General features: G+C 41.6%; 1 protein-coding gene across 12 annotated transcripts in view; it reads left to right on the forward strand.

Annotated features, from left to right (window-relative positions):
- JMJD1C (jumonji domain containing 1C) overlaps positions 1-22,248 on the forward strand; it is a 157,859-nt gene that overhangs the window by 129,909 nt on the left and 5,702 nt on the right. For 11 of the 12 annotated variants that reach the window (XM_074544571.1, XM_074544578.1, XM_074544576.1 and 8 more), the window contains 16 exons: positions 697-869; positions 1,179-3,382; positions 5,624-5,825; positions 7,512-7,726; positions 8,631-8,783; positions 11,527-11,616; positions 12,894-13,021; positions 13,199-13,412; positions 14,740-14,954; positions 15,225-15,503; positions 15,892-16,060; positions 16,469-16,559; positions 16,673-16,803; positions 17,898-18,020; positions 19,054-19,193; positions 21,347-21,523. In XM_074544571.1, the coding sequence (XP_074400672.1) occupies positions 697-869; positions 1,179-3,382; positions 5,624-5,825; positions 7,512-7,726; positions 8,631-8,783; positions 11,527-11,616; positions 12,894-13,021; positions 13,199-13,412; positions 14,740-14,954; positions 15,225-15,503; positions 15,892-16,060; positions 16,469-16,559; positions 16,673-16,803; positions 17,898-18,020; positions 19,054-19,193; positions 21,347-21,523 (4,704 nt within the window). The remainder of the gene's footprint in view (positions 1-696; positions 870-1,178; positions 3,383-5,623; positions 5,826-7,511; positions 7,727-8,630; positions 8,784-11,526; positions 11,617-12,893; positions 13,022-13,198; positions 13,413-14,739; positions 14,955-15,224; positions 15,504-15,891; positions 16,061-16,468; positions 16,560-16,672; positions 16,804-17,897; positions 18,021-19,053; positions 19,194-21,346; positions 21,524-22,248) is intronic. The other variant, XM_074544572.1, reaches the window with a different exon arrangement.

The raw sequence follows: 22,248 nt of genomic DNA on the forward strand, positions 1-22,248 counted from the left end.
GGAGGCCCACCTTTGGAGTGTTTAGGCACGCAGCATAAAATTGGGCTGTGTGTTTGCCATGCTGCCCAGTATGGCAAGTGTGTACATTTATGATTTTAATAGCGTGATGAGGATGATCAAGCCATATAAAAATGCCTGACTAAATAAAGCTGATTAATTAGGATTATCATACTTAATCATTTGGTTGGGGCAGGAGAGGAACAATCCGGGAAAGAGATACTTACATCCCTTTAACTGAGATTTGTCATAAGGCTGGGGATAAAATTGCTTTTAGAAATATCAAGCCATATTTGTATTTTTAAAGAAATACTTCATGCAATTCTTTGAAGAGGTAATGGTCTTTTTACTAGTGAATATAAGTGTTGTCAGATTGTCATTGGTTTGTTAATTTTGATGAACTTGAGATGCTGTTCTGGAATTAACTGCTCATCCTGAGTACTGGGAAATGAAATGGTTCTAAGAATGCTTCTGAAATGTGTAACCTGCTTTGTATGCTGAAAGTCTAGAGGAAGTACAGTCATATTTAGTTGGTCAAAAAAAGTGATTTAAAATGTTAAATTTTATTTACTGTCTATGCTTTGGTACTGAAATATATTAGTTTACTTTGATCATTGGTAGGACTTGGTAGAGTTACCCTTGTGGTCCCATGATTCTTTCAAAATCTGATTTTATTTTTGTTTTGGTTGATGTCAACAGAACACTCCCAGCCCCTGGTTACACCAGCCCACCCCAGTGACCTCAGCTGACAGCCTTGGTTTACGGAGTCACATTCCTGTGCGGCCGTCCAGCGCAGATCCCCTCCGGCCTCTCAAGCTGACCACGCATTCCAGCCCGCCTCTGTCCAAAAGCATGGCAGAGCATCGCAAAGAGTGAGTGTGCCCTTGCTCTCTGTGTGTGAGGGTGCATTTCTGCAAGTGATGCTGCCTTTCTGCTTCATTTTAGTTTATTCATAAATGTGGGCGCCTGTGGGGGACACAGGCTTGTCACTGTGTTGCCTTGGTGTGGTACTTGAGCTTGTGAGTCATTTGAAGACTTCTGAAAATTGTATGTGATGTAGAGGAAAGTTTATTTTGTGTTAATAGATAACTTGGTTCAGGGCATGGGAAGAAAGGTCTTGCGTCTAGCACATGGTACTACATTGAGGCTAACCTGTGTTTGCTTAACCTTTCTTCAAACAGAGAATTGGAGAGGAAAGCTTTTGCTGAACCTTTGCGTTCTGTCACCACTGCGCCAGTGAAGAGTGAGCTGGAGCAGAGCAGAGCACAGACAGCAAAGGAGAGCCATATGCACAGACATTATGCAGATCCAATGTTGAACCAGCTGCCAAGGCCACCGCAGGAGTCTGGGGAGCGACTGAGCAAATACAAAGAAGAGCACAGGCGGATACTCCAAGAAAGTATTGAAGTTGCTCCTTTTACAGCTAAAATAAAGGCACTGGAGGGGGAGAGAGAGAACTACTCCAGGGTAACATCCTTATCTTCAAGTCCCAAAAGCCATTCAGCAAAATACGACAAAGATGCTGAACGCTCTGTGTCAGAACTGTACAAAATGAAACATTCAGTTCCACAGAATTTGCCACAGAGTAACTATTTCACTACCTTGTCTAACAGTGTAGTAAATGAACCACCAAGATCGTACCCATCAAAGGAAGCTTCAGGTGTATATGTTGATAAGCAAACTAATTGTCCTTCAACAGCAGCTAGTGCCCAGGCTCTCCCCTCCTACATTTCTTCCCTTTCAAAACCGCCACCTTTAATTAAGCACCAACCGGAAAGTGAAGGCTCTGCAGGCAAGATACCCGAGCAGCTTTCACAGTCGGTGCAGTCTCACTCTGTAAATTCTTTCAGAAGTGACAGCAGGAGCCCTACTCAGTTGTCAGTCTCATCTACAAATACACTCCGCAGTATGCCTGCCTTGCATAGGGCCCCTGTGTTTCACCCTCCTGTGCACCAGAACCTGGAGAAGAAGGAGAGCAGCTACAGCAGCCTTTCACCTCCAACTCTAACCCCTGTTCAGCCCGTTAATGCTGGTGGTGGCAAAATACAGGAGTTGCAGAAACCGCCAACTTTAGTACCTGAGCCCAAGGAAGGCCAAACTGTTTACAAAGGCACTTCTGAGCAGAATTTATCAGAAATGTGGAAGTCTAATAATGCCCCAAATAATGAAAAAGTGGATTGGCACACTGAAAGAATGAGTGGAAAGTCGCAGTCCGCTACAGCATCTGTTATTGTGCGTCCTCCTTCTAGCACAAAATATGAGAATGTACCAGTAATGCAGTCTGCTTCCAAAGATCGAGTTAGTGAGAGATCCTCAGCTGTGACAAATCCAGCAGATTGCCTGAAAACAGCGGAAGCCAGGGAGACTGGAAGAGTCATACTGCCAAATATGAACTCAGACAGCGCTCGCACACAGTATGAAAAGAAATTTGCAGCTGTCTCGCAGGGCAGCGTTCCTCGTGCTGTCACTCCTACCACAAGCATCATCTGCAGCACCAAGACGGATGTCCCTGCACCGGCAGCAGTGACCACCAGCGTGTCGAGCCGGGGCAGCTCTGCGGTGACGGACTCGGCGTCGGGCACCGTGTCCTGTGCGCCGCTGGAGAGCACGGCCCCGAGGGCAGCCGGCCAGGGCCAGGGCCAGGCGCAGCCCCAGGAGTGCAAGGTCAGCACTGCAGCTCCGGTTACATCCGCTGCTGGCAGCGCCGCTCAGCCCAGCTCGGCCTTCTCCACCTCGACCGACTTTGTCCATTTGAAAAAGCACAAGGCAGCGTTGGCCGCAGCTCAGTTTAAAAGTAGCAACGCCGCTGAGGCTGAGTCCAACTCTGTGAAAAATCAGACATTTTCAACCTCTCTCTCCCCAGACAGTGCTATCGTCTGTAATACAATAAACAAAGCGAACTCTGTAGGCAGTGGGCAAACTTCCCAGACGAGTCAGCCAAACTACCACACTAAACTGAAAAAGGCTTGGCTAACAAGGCATTCAGAGGAAGATAAAAACACTAATAAAAAAGATAATTCAGGGAACAGTGTTTCAGAAATTATTAAGCCGTGTACTGTCAATTTAATAGCTTCTACATCAAATGATTTGCAAAATAACATAGATAGCAAAATTTTGGCAGATAAGTTTGCAAAGGAAGATAAGCACCCAAGGAGAAAAGGAAAACGAACGTACGAGTCTGGCTCTGAAAGTGGTGACTCTGATGAAAGCGAGAGCAAGTCAGAGCAAAGGACTAAACGGCAGCCCAAGCCAACTTACAAAAAGAAACAAAATGATTTGCAGAAAAAAAAGGGTGATACCGAGGAAGAAGTGAAACCAAATGGTGTTCTTAGCAGGAGCGCCAAAGAAAAGAGCAAGCTGAAGTTACAGAGCGCCAGTAACAGCAGTGAGTATATTAATCTGATTTGGAAGACACAGAGGTGTGTGAAGTCCAATCCTGGAGGGTTTGTCATGCACCATAGCTGGGAAAAGAGCTAAAAAACATGCCTGTGTAAATGAGTAGGTCCTGATTTATCTGTCTTGAGGCCATTTGGAATATCCTGGTGTAAGAAATAGACCATTTTCTATATCTGTTAACAAACTGGTTCTTGGCCTAAAAATAAGCAGTAAACCATCTCGTTTATGCTGTCCATCGGAATTGAGCAGGCTGGTGCGTATAGTTATGCCACTTGTATTGAGCTATATATATATATATATATATGTTGGGGTTATTTTTATTTTAAGATGTAATGCATTTATTTTTAGAGCACTGCTGGAGGGAAAGATTCTCTGTTGTTGAACTCTAATTCATCCTTTGATCAGAAAGCCAGAGGCAGTTCCTTGAGAGCCTGGTGCCACTCAGTTATGATTTGGTTAATGTAATGAAAGGTTTAAGGGAGAATAATTTCACACTCGTAAGTAGCATGTGTAGTACATGGTGTTAACATCCCTCTTGTTTAAGGAAAAAAAAAATTTAGGGAAATACAAATTTCCATGTAAATGTAATACTGTAACATATAGCAGATCGTAACTAGATTAATCTGAAAAGAGAAACTGGTCTGCCAACCTAAGGGAATTTATTTAAAAACTTGCCTTATTTTTATCCCAATTTATTCTTCTCCCAGGATTCTTCTTTGTCTTTGGTCTGGTTAAGTATTAGAGTGTCTACCATTAAATTACTTCTTGTAAGACTTTTTAAGCACAGGTAGCAAGAAAATGAGCAATACTGCCTGTAATTACATTCTGTGGCTTTTCACTGTCTGGTGTATAAAGTTACTCATCTGGTATCTGAGAGTAGTTCATCCTGAATTGTACTGGGTGCTGGAAGTGTTTTAGTCCATCTGAAGTATTCTAGATATTTGGTCCAGTGGTAATAGTACTGCTTTTCCTTTCTGCTCCCAAGTGAAGGGAAGATCAAGGCAAACATGCCTGTAAAATATTTTCCAGCTTCCCTTCTTAAAGTAAACTGTGTCCTGATGCCCCAGGAGCACTCAGAGCTCTGGGCTGTGAGGGTCCCTCCTGCACAGCCAGGCTTTTCACACCTCTGCACGTGCTGAGGGTCTTCCAAGTGCCTACCCACAGAGCTTGAAGTCTAGCAGCTACCAGGTGACACCCAGGATCTCTTCTTCCAAGGCAGAAATCATTGTTTCAGACTAGTAAACCTGTACTTGTACCCCTTTTACTCCTCAGGTTTCAGTCCAGTGACTGTCATGCCTTGGGTGAGTGTGGAATGTGGTTTGTAGGCCAAGAACTGAGGCATAGGCAGTCTGTCACTTGTAAAGTTTGCACAAGTCATCTCTGGCAAAACACCAGTCTGCACCCAGGTACCAAGTCCAAAGTTAACACCCTGACCCTTTTATCATCCTACATCAGATCCCTGTTTACAGGACATGAACTTTCAAGAGCAGTGGTAGATGAAATGACAGATAATTCTCTCTGTCTGCAGATAAGAGTGGTGCCACTTTCAAGACTCCTTAAAATGAAAGCTTGATTAAATGACAACAGGGTTCAGTTTCAAAACCTGTATGTGAAAATTGCACTTATTACTCAATAGACCTGCTCCTCATGTTACGCAGTGTCAGATCTGCTGACTTCAGTATCAAAAATAGAATTATACAGCTTGGCCTTGCAAAGCCAACAAACCAGACAGAGTGTAAATGGATTCTGTGAATATAGCTGCTGTTCTGTAACTTTAAAAAAAAAAAAGTTTTAAAGGAGTTGGAATTTGGTTTTAGGTTATTTTTTTTAAGCTCTGCTTTTATACATTAAAGTGTGACTCTTTTTGCCTACACCTTCAGAAACAGAGTACAAACCTAACTTTCTTGCAGTATTGTATGTCTTTGCTTTTTTTGTCAGAATGAGATTCTGAAGATGGTTTTAGTAGAATATCTGGGGAATAATACACCTATTATAAGGAAAAATGTAGTGTCTTGGGAGCTTAGCAGTTACTTAAGTGTGCTCCTGCCTGTGCAAGTTTTATTGGTCCCTTTGCTTTTTTCACTTCGGTGCTGACAGGGGAAATAGGTGGAAATAAAAATGAAATACATTATGCAGGTAACAAATGTACCAGAAAAAAAAGCTGAATTCTGACTGTCTTGTGTGAGGAAGCAGTGCCAGTACCTCATCTGCAACTGTCCTTCCTTTGCAGCTGGGATACCTCGCTCCGTGTTAAAGGACTGGCGCAAAGTCAAGAAGCTGAAGCAAACAGGAGAGTCCTTTTTGCAGGATGATTCTTGTTCTGAAATAGGACCAAATTTACAAAAATGCAGAGAATGTAGGTTAATAAGAAGTAAGAAAGGAGAAGAACCCACTCACTCACCAGTATTTTGTAGATTTTACTACTTTAGGAGGTAAGGATGCCTAATTTCCTGGTAATGTGGTGCTTCAGCTTTTAAAAATAATATTGACAAAGGGCTTGAAAGCATGTCTGATTTTTCTGGCTCAGTCTACCCGATAAAAGAAAAAAGCATCTATTTTAACAGTATTTACATTTGCATTTCTTTTGTGGATAGACTTCATTGCTGTTTAAAAGCTTCATAGCAAAGACATCAGAAGATCTGCCTGCTGTACCTTAGGCAAGCAGAAAATACAGCACATCACCATTACACAGGTGTCTGACATTTGAAGTGGGATTTTCAAAAGGCAAGCTTCACTTTTTCTGGACAAGCTGTACAACCACAGAGTTGCACTTACTTGTAATTGTTCTTATGCCAGTATATGGTGGGAATGTTGCTCAGGGTTTTCTGGGAGTTTTCAGAGGACAGAGAGCAGTTGTGATCTCCTCTTTTTGGAATTAATGGCCCATCAAGGAAAACTGACAAGGAAAAAAAAATTTCCTGGGGTTAAGGAAGCTCCAAGAAAGGATAAAACAGGATAAAACAGTTTGTAAATGGATTGTGCTGTCAATATTAATCCAACTTGTATTTGGCAAGAAGCTGTTCCCTAAATGGGGTTTAATTTTTTATCATGAATCTTCAGTTACAAGACTTGGTAGATCCATAGGAATCATTTCAAGATTGGACTCTGAATATCTTCTCTGTAAGAATATTTCCTCACACATTTGGCAAAGTTGGAATTTTGGTTGATTTTCTTCCCCCTGTATAAAGGAGAGAACATAAAGGTTTGCCAGCATTAAAAAAAACCAGCATGGAATGTTTTTATTGTATTGTGGTAAATTTTACTGCAGTTAAATTATTTTCATTGTGTTTAGATAGTAGGGCTCGAATTGCAAAAGAAGTTTACACTTCTTTTGGAAATTGTTGTTTTGGAAGCTGAAAGTTGATAATTTTATTTTGTTCATTTGAATACATGTCTAAATGTTGTTATTGATATGTCCAAATTCAGGATTGTCTCGATGCCATAAATTCCCTAACTGTTATAATCACATCTGTGTAATGACTTATCCTGTTTTGGATAAGATGGAATGATTGTTACAACTTAAAAATAGGCTAAGTACAGTCAGAGTCAGTAGAATGGCCCTGGGTAGGGCAACAGGAAAACCTTTGAAAGGTCAGAGTTTAGTGGATACAAAAACTTCTATTGCTGATTTGTTCTGCCTAGAAAAAATTAAATGTAGTGTTTGAACCCATGTTTTCTCAGTATGAGAGCAGTGGGATACAAAAATCTATAATATAAAAGTCAAAGTGAGTCGATAGAAGTCAATGTCTGCTATCACAGACATTCTGAAAATTGAAAGTGAGGAGGGAAAGTGGGTGGAACCAAACTTTGACCAAAATAAAATAGAAAAAGAAAATATTTCTGTCTGCAATTTTAAAGGAGTAATAAATGCTAGACGGAGAGAATGATGAGTGAATGGAATGTAAAAAAGTTCCTAAAAGGTTAATTTTAGTTTTCGTACTTCCTTGTTTACCTTTAAAAGATATTTTCATCAGTAAGATTTATTTTAAATTTTAAAGATTATGTAGGATGATAAGGTGGAAAGAAAACTTTTGTGTTGTAAGACATAAGCAGCAAGTAAATTGGAAGTCACAGAGTATAATGATACATGCAGTTAAACTATCTGTTTTCATTTTTAGGTTGTCTTTTAGTAAGAATGGAGTGGTTAGGATAGATGGTTTCTCCTCTCCTGATCAATATGATGATGAAGCACTGAGTTTATGGACACATGAAAACTATGAGGATGATGAACTGGACCTAGAAACTTCTAAATACATTCTAGATATCATAGGGGATAAATTTTGTCAGTTGGTAACCTCTGAGAAAACAGCCATGTCCTGGGTGAAAAAAGACGGTAAGGAGCCCTCAAGTGTTGTGCAGTTTTTCTTGGATGACCATTGCTTCCCTTTGTGCAGCTCTCTTCCCTGGCTGTTGGATTTTCCTAGGAGGACGTGCTGGGGAGGGTTCCTTCCTCAGTGGGCCAGCCCCAGCCCCATCCCCTCCCTGTGCTGGTGGCTGTGCCAGGCCAGGGCCAGGCTCCTGGTGCCTTTGGAGCAGCCTCCATTGCCAGCTTGGCCTCCAGCCAGAGCAGGCAGCTCCCAGCCAAGGCCTGTGGGGAGCCAGCAAATGGTGTTTGTGATGTGTCTTCTTCCCAGAGCAGAGCAGAGGAGCAGTGTAGGTCCTGCAGAGCCGTGCTGACACTGTCCCCTCCCCTCCAAAGCAACCCTCCATCCTTCTGGCCCACAGCAGATGGGCACAGCCTGGTGGCTCTGCGCATTCCAGGCTGTGTGAGGAGGAAGTGGAGCAGAAAAACGTGTACTAGCCAGGTCTCCTGAGCAGGCACCTCCCTCCCCTTCTGCCAGCTTCCATGGCCAGCTCACTGCTTTGGCTGCCCTTTAGATCAAACATGTCCTGTGGGCACTCAGGTGAAAAACCCCCGTGAGTGCATGGGTTAAAAGTGTATGCTGAAAAAGTTCTACATGCTTGCAGCAATATATTTTCTGTATTACTTTAGTCTGTGCTTTCTGAATGCCTTATTTCTTTATAATGTGTTGATAATAGGTAGCATTGAAGGGGATGCTGTGTAATGGAACTAAGAGGGCAGCTCTTGATGGCCTGTTCATGAAGGATCACTTTCCTCCCCCAAAACCCAGTTGTGTCTGGGGGGAAACTTATGAATGCTTCATCTATAAAGACTATTCATTCTGTGCTTTGCATTTAAATTTCAGTCCTTTTATTCTGCTTATTTTGTATTTCAGCCAAAATTGCATGGAAGAGAGCAGTGAGAGGAGTCCGTGAGATGTGTGATGCATGTGAAGCCACGTTATTTAACATTCATTGGGTCTGCCAAAAATGTGGATTTGTGGTTTGCCTGGATTGTTACAAAGCAAAGGAAAGGAAAAGTTCTAGAGGTCAGTTTTTTATGAACTAGAGTATTGTATAGGCTGTTTATTCTCATTTGCTGCAGAGCTGCTGATTCACTAGAGCTGTCTTTCTGTAAAGTGTTAAATTACTTCTTGTGTGTATTGGTTTCTCTTGGATCTTTTTTACCTCCTTTTTTTGTCAGAGGATACAGAATCAGTCATTCTGAAAGCAGCTGTTCTGGGGGCTATTTTAGCTCTTTGTCCACGTTTCAGTCTTTTTGTGGGGATTGCTTTGCCTTGCCCCTCAAGGTTAAATCTTGTTCTTTGGTTGAGGCTGGTGCTCAGTCACACCTTCCTGTTTATGGTAACTCATTGCTGTTAGGACTTGCCTTGATTTAAATGTTTTCTGGAGTCCTCCCTTCAGAAGTGGCTTGTCATACTGATGTAAGATCCCATTTTGTGGCTTTATCATAAAAAAAAAAAAAGAGAAAAATACTTTGGATGATATTTAAAATGAGTGTTAGTGGAAGTTTCACAATCCATAGGCCTACACATATATGTGGTTTATCCTGTGCTCTAATGGATATGTCTGCTTTAGTCTGGAGAGAGAGAAGTATAATCAGCCAACCTCTGATTTCTGGGTGACCCAGCTGGGTTGCAATTGAAAGGGGGAATAACTTGGAGGATTGATTTGGGCTTGGAGCCTGCAGCTGTGACACTGGAGTGCAGGCTGCTTGGTGGAATGCACTGCCTTCCCTGGGAGGCAGGCATTGTGCCCTGGCACAGTTCTGTGGTCAGACACTGTGCCAGGAACTGATTCAAGGATAATGCTGTTTTGAAAAGCTGTTCCATGTTTGTCATAGCCTGTAATGTCACAGATGTGAAATGTTAGTAAAATAAAGCTTAACTGTTAGGTGGCAAAGCTTTGCCAAATGGAGAGTCTCACCCACTTTGTCCCTGGCTTGCAGTGACAGGCCTCCTACACTGAAGTTTTTAGGGAGCTAATGTCAGTATTTTCCTGCACTGAGAGCAGTTGTTACTGCTTTAGTGCTGGAGGCTGCTTCAGCAGCTCTTCAGGGGCTGCAGTCTGTGTGTGCATCCATCTGACGTGGCTTGGGACACATGCCAAACATTATTTACCCTGGTGGGAACACACAGTCAGAGGCTTTTTATAGCATGTGTTAACCAGCCAGGAAAGTTTTAGCAAAATGTCTTAGAAGTTGGAACAAGCAGTAGAAAGAAGGAGGCTTCAGATTTCTTACAGGGAGGACTTTCTCCTTTCTGTTGGTTGCAGTTTTACGTGTGAGAGCAGAAGTACAGCAGCTTCCCTTGCTGCAGATTAATTTCTAATGATGCTGTAGGATTCATGTGAACTGTGTTGCTTCTTTGGTACTCTCTTCAAAAACGTTCAGAACCACCCACCCATCTCTGTATAATAGGACTTTATATTACACCATTTTTCCTGGAACCAGGAGTTGTTTTTACAGTTGCTGAATGTAACAGAGAATCCCCTGGTTTTTTCCTGCTTCAGCAGGAATGTTAAAGGTTTAAATATTCCAGATTCAGATCCTTATCAATGACTTCTCTTATCACTTTACTTCATGAGTGAGTGACTATGCAACCATTGTTACCTTCAGACAGTTTATGGCACCATCAAGTGGGATGCCATTTTATGACATTTCCACGAGAAAATAGATTAAGTAGATCTACAACTGCTTTGTTGTCTTCATTTATTTATGTTTGTGACCAGTTGGACATTCAGATGTTTTAGGTGCTGCAAAACCTACTGACTAGCTTATAAATTTAATACTTATCTGAAGGAACATTTGAAACACTGTGTACCAACTACAGTGTGAAAAAATGCTTTAAATGTGTTAAATGCTTCCTGTGTTGTGTTCCTTAGTTTAAATTGCTGGAGTGAGCAAACTGGTAAAAGGCTTGGAAAAATTTCTTAAAATTAGCAGTTCAGTGAATAGGACTGGGGATGGAGAGAGAAATTGTGTTCTTTGTGCCCCAAAATCACATAGCAGGTTGGTGACCAGTTGCTTGGCCAGACCTTTTTTACTCTCATTCTTCTTGTGTGTTTTTTTTAAACATTGCACATTTCAGGAGAGTCTTCCTTAAAGTTTTTAGAAAGCCTCTCCTACCAGTTAGGCCCTTTCTGCTGGCACCAATGATTTTCAGCCAGTACATAGAGACTTAGGGTTTCATGGTTGATTTAATGTGCCATAAATCAGGGATGCAACTTCCCTCTCCTTTGTGCCACCAGTTCCTCTGGTGTAGCTGTGTCATAAGCTGAATCAGAGAGATGACTTGGTTAGAAGTTCATCTTTTTGGCTTCTCTGGGGAACTCTGGTGGAAAACAGACACTTCCAGTTGGAGTGGGGACTGTGTTAAATTAGATGAACCATAAAATCACAGCCTAATTATGTCTCTTTTCCATGGTAGGATTCATCCAGGGAGGCTCATGGCTTTAATAGCAACTGTAAAGGATTTCAGCCTATGTTAAATTGGCAGCTCACTAAATGTGATAAAGGGAATATACTTTGAAATTTGGAGGTAATTGGCAAGGGCCTGTGTTACAGATGCAGCTGTTTCAGATTTCAGTATTGTTAAACTCTTCAATAATGTGAAAAGTAGGTGTTGTATGCAAGTCCTTGTCACACTGGATGCCCAGACAGAAGGCCTGTATGTGCAGAGAAATGTTTCTAACCAAAAGCAGTCTGAAATGCCATAGCTCTGTCTGTGTGCAATGTAAGGCAAGTAAAACACTGGCAATCGTGTTTTGCAGATAAGGAGTTGTATGCCTGGATGAAGTGTGTGAAGGGACAGCCTCATGATCACAAGCACCTGATGCCAACACAGATTATTCCAGGCTCTGGTAAGACCATATGCCAACAAGCAGAAGCTGCTTTTTCCCCAGGTCTTTCTGTGAAGCAGGGCCAGAGTTGTTTCAGAAAACTTCTCATTTTCCATTTAAAAACCTGGGAATTGGGTTAAATCATTGCAAGAAGGCAAATGCCTCTGGGCACTTACCAGCACTGGGCACAGATGATGATGAGAGTAAGAGGAGTGTGCTGCCACATGTGTAAAGGGGTTTTGGGGACAGGCAGTGAAGAATTGGAGGGCCTTTTTTGTGATGGATTTGTACCTTTTCAGAGCAGAATAAAACAATCAGAATGTACCTAATAAATCTGACCTTAGATGTTGAAAGAAAATGGTTAAATAGTATCACTGAGGCAAAGGATTTTTGGGGATTTGTTTTTCACTGTTGTCTGTCCCATACCCAAAAAAGAAAAGAAAGATTTTGGTTCAGCTGATTGAGCAAAATGCAACGAATGACCTCATTATAATTCAAAAACTAAGCAGGAATCACAAACGCAGCTAGATTCAGATTTCTGCTTAAAACCAAGTAAGTTCTCTGAAGTAGTGCCTTTAGGTGTGGTGTAGTGGTTGTTAGCACAAAATTTCTGTCAGCATTGATACAGACCAGAAAATAGAAAACTGAAATGTGCCCTAAACGTACTAAGTAAATTCCCAGGTTATTTTAAGCTGAAAATACAGAACCAAGCCATTATTCCCTGGGTTGTTGCATGTTAGTTCAGGTAGAAATGAAGGTTGGGTAGATTCCATAACAAATTCAAATTGTGACATTTCCCAGAACAGGTTCTAGACTGAAACTGGTTTGAATTTTAAATTGTGAAAGTGAACCACTCATCTGGAAACATCACAATGAAGACTGCCTACTTAACCTCAGTTTTGTTCTTCTGTGCATGCCCATTACCAAACAGCCTTCATTTACATGCTCACATAGTGATTTTTTTGTCAAGACATGGCTCACTTCAGTCTGTAGCTGATGGTTTTATTGAATGAAGCAATGATTTACCCATTGAACAATGAGAAGTAAATAATTACTGGCTTGCTTGGTGTGTGCCATGCAATGGAAGTGCAGACTAAAGCTCAGATGATTCAGAAGAGTAGTGTACAATTATTTAATTGAGTGTCTCTCTGCACAAGCTTGAGCTTGCAGTCATTTTGGAGTAGTTTTGAGTGGTAAATTCAGAATTTTTAATAGTTTAAAACATCACTCTGTGTATGTGGTAAAGAAGGTCACAATGATTGACAGCTAGTAATGTTTTTCTCCTTAATTGTCTTTAGTTTTGACAGATCTTTTAGATGCTATGCACAATATTAGAGAAAAATTTGAAATTAAATCCCACTGTCAGTGCACCACCAAGCAGAACACACAAGCTGGCAAGCTCCCTGCAATGAATGGTGTGTCTCAGGTGAGTCTAAAATATGTGTATACATTGCATCTTGAGTGTTCTGATCCTGGTGGGTTTTTGTCTTTGAATAGTACCAGTTGCATTTCAGTTTGCATATGTGGGGGCTAAATACTGGCCATGTCTTTGAAATACTTTAAAGTGAAGCTGTGTAGTTAAAAATAAATTTGTTCTTCACAGGTTTTGCAGAATGTCCTTAACCACAGTAATAAAATTTCTCTGTGTATGCCTGAGTCTCAACAGCAGAATACTCCTCAAAAGTCTGAGACAAATGGTAACACAAGTCCAAGGAGTGATGTGAGCACAGACAGCAAGTTAACACCGCCTGAATCCCAGTCCCCACTGCATTGGCTGGCTGATCTTGCAGAGCAGAAAGCCAGAGAGGAAAAAAAAGGTAAATATTTGAAATTGTCATTGCAAGTCTGTGACTTTGGGGGCACTGCTGGTACCTTTCAGATGACACCAAGCTGGGAGTGTGTGTTGATCTGTTGGAAGGTAGGAGGGCTCTGCAGGGAGGCTTGGAATGGTTGGATGGATGGGCAGAGTCCAGCAGGATGAAGTTTAGTAAGTCCAAGTGCTGAGTCCTGCATTGTGGCCACAATAACCCTGCAGTGCTGCAGGCTGGGGACAGGGTGGCTGGGCAGTGGCCAGGCAGAAAGGGACCTGGGGGTGCTGGTGACAGCCGGCTGAACATGAGCCAGCAGTGTGTCCTGGTGGCCAGGAAGGCCAAGGGCTCCTGGCCTGGATCAGGAATGGTGTGGCCAGCAGGAGCAGGGAGGTCATTGTGCCCCTGTGCCTGGCCCTGGTGAGGCCACACCTGCAGTGCTGTGTCCAGCTCTGGCCCCTCAGCTTGGGAAGGACGTTGAGACGCTGGAGCGCGTCCAGAGGGGGCAACGAGGCTGGAGAGGGGCTGGGAACACAAAGCCTGTGAGGAACCCCTGAGGGAGCTGGGGGTGCTCAGCCTGGAGAAAAGGAGACTCAGGGGGGCCCTCATCACTCTGTACAGCTCCTGAAAGGTGCCTGTGCTCAGCTGGGGCTGGGCTCTTTGTCCAGGCAGCACTGACAGAACCAGAGGACATAGTGTTAAGCTGTGCCAGGGGATATAGGTTGGATATTAGGAAAAAGTTTTTTACACAAAGAGTGATGAAGTACTGGAATGGTCTGCCCAGGGAGGTAGTGCAGTCACCATCCCTGGATGTGTTTAAAAAAGATTGGAGGTGGCACTGGGTGCCAGGGTTTAGTTGAGGTGGTGTTAGGGCATGGGTTGGACTTGATCTTAAAGGTCTCTTCCAAGCTAGTGATTCTGTGTTATTCTGTAATTGAATTAATAAAAAACCAGTGCCATTTGCTGTTCACAAAAAGAAAAGACAGTGTTCTTTCTCTTCCCTGGTGGCATCAGAATCCATCAGCAGAAGGTAGCTGGTGGAATGCCTTTGTGCTGGGGAAGCATTTCCAGCTACAGCATATCTCACTCAGGACAGACTCACTCAGCTGCAGGTCTGAGATGCTCTGGGAGGCGTTTGCCTGGTCACACTGTTTGACTGTGTTCTGAAGGATGCAGTTCATCCTCTGGTGCATTTCCAGGTGAATAAAGCTGGATAAAGTGAGTAAAGTGCTGCACAGTCTGTTACCACCACTGGGAAGTGCAGGGTACTGGTGCTGTTCCTATGTGTGCATTATGATACAACAGCATAAACTTGCAATGATTATTTTTGTTTTAGAGAACAAAGAATGTCCTTCTGGAAAACATTCAAAGGAAGGGAAGGATCAGGATAATTTGGAGTCCCCAAACTGTAAAAATTCTCCTCCTTCATCCCAGAACAATGAGCAGGGCTCAACCTTACGAGATCTGTTAACTACAACAGCAGGCAAACTGCGCCTGGGCTCTACAGATGCTGGCATTGCTTTTGCTCCAGTCTACTCCACAGGAACAGCAGTAAGTCTTTACAAGATGCAGTTTTTCTCTTAGGATTTGAAAATCTCTATCCATCTATTCTGGCACATTACAGTTAGGGCAGTCTGATAGGTGTATTGCCTTAAATACTCATTCATAATTAAAACTTCATATGCACACATACACATTAACATTTTATTTGTTTTTATATGTGATGATAATTGATACAACATCAGAAATGCTACTCTTTTTCAAAAGGAATTGCATTAAGTTGCTTTTACACTGTTTAAGCATGCATTTGTTTTCTAACAGAGTGGCAAGAGTGGAAGGACTATGCCAAACATTCTTGATGATATAATTGCTTCAGTAGTAGAAAACAAGATTCCACCAAATAGAGCACCAAAGATAAATGTGAAATCTGAAATAAAAGAAGAGCCAAAGGATGATAAAAAAAGCATTCAGGATGACTGCAGTAAACGGTACAGTGATATCCAGTACTCGTGGATCTGTGACAAGCATGTTCTGTGGCTCAGAGATCATAAAAACACCAACAACTGGAAACTCTTCAAAGAGTGCTGGAAACAAGGAAGGGTAGGTATTGAGCAGGTTGGTCAGTAAAGTGCCATCAGCAGGAGCTCTGGGGAGTTGTGTGTTAAAGGGCAGAAATGCCTAACTGTGTATTTAAAACTGGGGGTAAAAAAAGGTTGTCAGGTATAGCCCACAGGTGAACCTTGTGTAGTTAAACTTGAGGTAACCAGTTATAATAAATGAGACATTTCTGTTGTGGAGTTACAGATTCCAGAAAGGGATGGCACCTTTGGATATGGGTGCTGTTGGAGAAGTGTTAACAGCTCAGTAAGGCCAAGGTCTTCCATGTGTGTTCCAGACACATTTGTATTCCAGCTCAGTTAAAAAATTTGTCTGCTTGTGAAAGGATAAGTACTGATTTTTAAAAATTATTTTATTTTATTCTTTACAGCCTGTTTTGGTGTCTGGTATGCATAAGAAGATGAACTTCAGCCTGTGGAAAGCTGAGTCCATCAGTTTGGATTTTGGAAACCAGCAAGCAGATATCTTGAATTGCAAGGACAGTATTATTTCAAACACCAATGTCAAGGAGTTCTGGGATGGTTTTGAAGATGTTTCAAGTATGTTCCTTAAAAATGTATTATGGTATTGATTCTGACCATGATCAGTGTTAGAAACTGCCGTTAAAAATTATCATTATGGATCTTGAGGCTTTGAAGGAACTTTCAAAAGAAAGTTCTAGGTAGTCTCTTTCTAGACAATGTGGTAGAAACTTGCAATCTGTATCTCTGCAGAATTAAGGATGCACTGTTATACTGCCTAGGTCTGAGTAGGAAACTGGACACATGTCCTTCTTGCTTAACTAGCTGAGTTGGGTTTGTATCATTCTTGAGTCTCGAAATCAGCTATCTCCTGTTTATGTCTGAAATTTAGATTCTTGGCAGGTTTAGAGTTCATGTTTATATTTTAGTTGAATAAAGTGAAATGCCTACAGTACATGAGTTTTTAGTTATTTCTGTTACTTACAGAACGGCAGAAAGTAAAAAATGGAGAAACAGCTCTGCTAAAACTGAAAGACTGGCCTTCTGGTGAAGATTTCAAGACCATGATGCCAGCAAGGTATTTTTAGTTTAATAGTAGATGGTCTTCAGTCAATCTTAATATTACTCTATTTTCTCTCTCTACGTAACAGCACAAATTCAATTCTATTCTTTTATTCTTTTCTCCTCCAGATATGAGGACTTACTAAAAAGTTTACCCTTGCCTGAGTATTGTAGCCCAGAAGGAAAACTAAACTTGGCTTCTCATCTGCCAGGATTTTTTGTCCGTCCGGATTTGGGACCCAGACTGTGCAGTGCATATGGTGAGTGTGCCCTGTAAATGCAGCTGTTACCTCCTCCCTTCAGCCTGTAGAATATCACACATTGCCATGCCTGACAGAAAGCTGAGCTTTCTTCGTCACTGTATGTAGGGGAAATACTGACTGACTTGAGTATTTAGGACTACTTGCACCTGGGCCATGAGAGTCTATTTGCTTCTCCATTTCTGTCCATCTTTTCTTATGCTATTACAGTATTCTGGAGCATATAAATGGTTAGCTGCTTCTGCACAGTGATAGAACCTGTCTTTAGTAATGCTGTGTGACAAAACACTTCATGAAATATCATTGTATTCATAATTCTGGTCATAAATTAATCTCATAATATTTCTCATCATTTATTTTGTGTGCTGTACACTCAAAAAACCTGTTTAGAAAAGGTTGAGTCCCACAGACATCTTCTGTCTGCTCCTTCTTTTGCAAAAAGAATTGTGTTCAATTCTGTTTTACAAATAGGACAAGAAATGAGTAGTAATTTGTGGCACAATGGCTTTGGTTTTAAAAGTTCTCCAAATATCTTGTGAAAGAAGCATATTAACAATAATGGTAGTGGCATGGGTCTGAGAACTGAGTCATTAATGCCACTCTGAGGTAATACTGTTCTAAGGCTGTGTTCCAGAATGTCCTTTTGACTTAAAAATGTTCATTTCCACTTCTTAAAACTAAAATTAATTTTCCTCTTTGAACATAATTCTGATTAAGGACTCTCTTACAGCCAGACATAAAAGTGACAGATTTGATAACCTTGTGTATTCATTGCCCTGAACAACCTGAAGGGTTGAAGAGGAATGGAACATAGTGGTCAGGAAATGTCCCTGACTACTCTGCTGGAACATTTTGTTCTGTGTGTAGAGACAGGTACCTGGGCTAAGAGAGAATCTCAAGGACTCTGTTAGAAATCAATGTTTTTTTGTTTAGCAGAAAACATTGGTATCACCTTGTTTAGCAGGTGAACCAAAAACATGTTTTTAATCTATCTCAGTGATGCCAAGTATACTTCAGAAATTTCTTCGCTGTTGTTACATGTTCTGATTTGAATATGCAGTACAAACAAATCTTAATTTTATCTTGTAACATAGGTGTGGCTGCTACTAAAGACCATGACATAGGAACCACAAATCTCCATATTGAGGTTTCTGATGTCGTGAACATCCTTGTTTATGTTGGCATAGCCAAAGGAAATGGAGTACTTTCCAAATCAGGTAATGTGAACCTCACTCACTGTAAGAGGTGTAGATGGACTGAAAGTTCTGCCCCTTCTAAATTTGACACTCTTCTTTGGAAGGCAGATCCATAAGAACCTGCTTGCAGCTGGGTGATTTTTTTCTTTGTTCCACGGGTTTGCACAACATTAGCTCTGTATGAAATACACTGCAGTTCATGAATTATGAAATGGTATTTCAAACTCTTTCCACTTTTTTTGCCATTACATAGAATTGATGCACCATGGCTGTGCTGGGGCTGGCATAGCTAATGGAAGTGCAGGGTGAAGGATTTTCTCTGGAAGCTGTGCTGGTTCTAACAATTATGTCAGGATGATGTATTTGCCAAACCTTCTGTTCATGCTGCTTCTTCTGGATGCATTGTGCTTACTCTATTGAATTTGGGCTGTAATGTAATTTTTCAGCACTGGAGAGCTTCAATTGGTGTATGTTAGTTGTCTCTATGAGGTTTATTGCTTATGTGAAACAGTCTTTAAATCACTGAAATAGTTCTGTTTCTTTGCCCTTTTTCTTTTGTCCTCTTATTCCATAATCAGCAAATGTAGATTTTGGGTGTGACTAATAGAGCTGCAGTAAGGTTTGTCTGTCATTTGCTTTGTTTTCACTGGTGTGTGCATGGAGTTAATAGCAGCAAACTTGAGCATCCTGGGAGAGCTCTGGCTGCAGCAACAGCATGCTATACACTGCTTGTGCTGACTGCAGGAAAACACCTTTTCCATCTTTTCATTTTTGGTACCAGCCCTGCTTGTTTATTTCAGGTAGGAGATTGTGTTCTGTGGAATTCAGGAAATGTGAAAAAGTTGAAAAATTAAAGGTATTTTTAAGGTATCCACAGCATTTGTGTTCTAGTAATGAGTTACAGACACTGAACAGAAAGATCACCTGGTGGCTTCTGTTGTATTCAGCAAACTTCCATCTGCTCAATCTCACACAAGAATTTTGAAAAGAAAATATTTAGTTTCTCCATTTTTTCTTCTTCTCACATTTAAAGAATATTTTTGTTGAACCTTAGGAGTTTTGAAGAAGTTGGAAGAGGAAGATTTGGATGACCTTTTAAGGAAGAGGTTGAAAGATTCCAGTGAATTACCTGGTGCTTTGTGGCACATTTATGCTGGCAAAGATGCTGACAAGATAAGAGAGTTTCTGCAAAAGGTTAGCTTTATTACACATCATTTATAAATATAACCTAAGTAATTGGTAAATCAAAAGGGGCTGGCAAAAACCACAAACCCTACCTGTTAGAGAAGGGAGGAAGGCAAAATTAGCCCATAAAATAAACTTGACCTATTGCACCACCGACAAATAAAAGTGTGTAACACATAAATTCACTTTGTGAGAGTGACAGGTGGCCTGTAACTGAAGGCTTAGGAGGGCATGGAGATCTGCTCTAACACAAAAGATAATTTGTGGGATGGTGTTTTTCTGTCACTGATCCATTGTTGTATTATTGCTGGTGAACTTTCCCATGCCAAGTGCCCTGGCCTCACCACCCATGGGCACCAATCTTTGCCAGGACTGTCACATCAGGCAGCACAGGAGCATGGCTGGGCTCTTGGCGAAGGTGGAAGCAGTGGGAGAACATCCCCAGGGGCAGCAAACTTAACCTGGCTGTGCTGCAGATCATCCTGCAGTGGCTGGTGGTGATCAGAACTCAGAGCCACATCAGAACCTTTCCAGTTGTTCCCTAGGATTATCTGTCAGTGCATTAAATGTAGGGATTCTATTGGAATACGGAATTCCATCTTGGAAGCAGTGTTCTGTGCCCTGTCCTTAGCACATTTTGTGCTCTGGAAGGTGGCCTTGATAGAAGACACAGAAATACCAAAGTATCACTGAAGTGATTGCTTGAGAAAATGCCTTTACTGTCCTCTTGTGTGAGGAGAGATGAGATGAGTTATAACTGGCTGCAGCAAAGGGGTCCATGGACCAACTCGAGGCCAAGGGCTCTGCTGTGAGCAGGGGGAGCCCAAGAAATTCAGCACTGAAGCTTCCCTTGGACAATAAGCAGTGTCTGTACCAGGCTGAGCTGTGGGGAAAAATGAGCAGTGGTAAGTAAAACAAAGCTAATTCCAGGAGATGATGAATTATTCAGCAAGACTTTTTGTTCATTCAGAAAGTAGGTGCTCATAAATTAGATGGTCGCTTTTCAGTTCAAAAAAGAGAGTTGTGAATAAAGTCATGAATGCAAAGGAATAGGTGGCCATAGAGAAGAAGTGCTGAATATTCCCTCAGAGCACTTTTGAAACTATAGAGAATAGCTGTGAAACTATTTGAGCAACAGGTTTAAAACAGCCCCATTTAGGATGCTGTGTAAGTTTGTCATTTGCTACCACAGTCAGCCCTGGTATCCCAAGTGAGTTGTGTGCCACCATGTATTTTAGGAGTGGTGGTATTTGGGAAGTACTGAATTGGAGATTATTGATGAGTAATCACTGGGACCACTTTGCTGCTGCTAAGATATAAAATCTCAGTATCTTGTTAGAAGGGTGATAATACTCAAGGAGAGTTTCAAGTTCTGCATTGCATAATTACATTCATTTAATAAAATAAAAAAAAACCCTCTTTTTCTAATGAGATACTTGTTTCATGACTCATGACAGGTGGATTAGGTCTGTGTTCTTTATATGTAATCACTTTTTTCTTTTTTAGTGACTAGGATTGATTTAGTAGTAGTTGATTAAGAGTAATATTTGTTCCCCTGTGATTCACTTGATGAGAAATGGTTGTGCCATTCCGTTTACTGATGTCAGGAAGTATTTTTGTGTTCATCATTTTTTCTTAATACCTTCATAGGGGTGGTAGGAAAGCAGCTTGTTATCCCAGTGTGGCTGAGGTTGGAATGGGACCCTTGAGGTCCCTTCTGTCCAGCCCTGTGCTCAAGCAGAGGCACCTGGAGCAGGTTTCCCAGGACTACAACCTTTGGCTTTATTGGCTGCTTTTTTCCTGAGCTAAGGTGGTGATGTTGTGTGTCTGTGTCAAAACTGAGGAATTTGCAGCACAGGAACCCCTGAGCTCAGATTTTATTTTCTGGATGAAAAAGTCACACAGAGAAGCATGTTGCTTATCAATAGATGATTGTGCTGAGTTCTTTAAAGCTCTGCACTTTGGAGTGGGAGTGTTGCAGATGTCCTCAGTTCAGTGAGACCTCCCAGGTGCTTTGGGGCTGTTTTGAATCCCTAGCCAGAGCTCTTGTGTGGTATTGGGAACTGAGTGACATTGCTTGGCCAGGTGGGCACACATAACATTGATCAGCAAAAGGTTTGGTTCTTTTGGAAGTTATTTGGGATCTTTTCTGTACTCAACAGATAGCAAAGGAGCAAGGCCTGGAGGTTTTACCAGAGCACGATCCAATCCGTGATCAGAGTTGGTATGTGAACAAAAAACTTCGCCAAAGACTTTTTGAAGAATATGGAGTAAAAACCTGCACAGTTATTCAGTTCCTTGGTGATGCTATTATTCTACCAGCAGGAGCACTTCATCAGGTAATGTACATTAAGTTTAAGACATGCAAAATTAATAACTTTTTTCCAAAGGCATGGATACATCTGTGCTCAGTTACATTAGTTGTTTTATTAGTATCTGTTAGCTTGTAGGAATGTAAAATCAGATACATCTGCTGGTGTAGCAAATGGAATGCCTTAAGTATGAGTTCTTTTTTTGCTTTACAATTACAAATGAACAGACCATTATTAACCATTATTTTCCCCTTTTCATTTCTGTAGCAAATTTCTAAACAAACTGAGTCTAGTTATGGCAGAGTCAGGTTAGTAATTTTCTTCTTCTAAGCCAGCAGTTAACCTAATTGAGGAGGGGCAGGGAGAGCAGCTTGAGCAGGTGTGGATGATAAGCACCTGAATGTCAGGTGTCATTGTTCCTGTCTTTAGCTGTTAGAGGATTTTAGTGGGTGTTCTGGTGGTTCTGTAACAGATATTTGGTTGTTTTCCCATGCCAGATGTAAGTTCCTTTTAACATAGAAGGCACATCAATCACCAGAAGTCGTCATACAGAGTAAGTTGTCTCTTACTCTGAGAAGGAGTGATCCCACCTTGGCAGCAGCTGGGCTGATCCAATCTGTAGTTGGGTAGGAAAGGTACAGCCAGTGGGGCAGTTCTGGAGTAGCAGGATGAATTTTATTAGTCAGCCTCAGTTGCCCCCTGGCATAAAAGCTTTGTTACTGCCTTTAGGCCTTTTTTTCCCCTCACAGCCT

This window comes from Zonotrichia albicollis, chromosome 7 (genome assembly GCF_047830755.1).
Source record: "Zonotrichia albicollis isolate bZonAlb1 chromosome 7, bZonAlb1.hap1, whole genome shotgun sequence".
NCBI classification, from domain to species: Eukaryota; Metazoa; Chordata; class Aves; order Passeriformes; family Passerellidae; genus Zonotrichia; species Zonotrichia albicollis.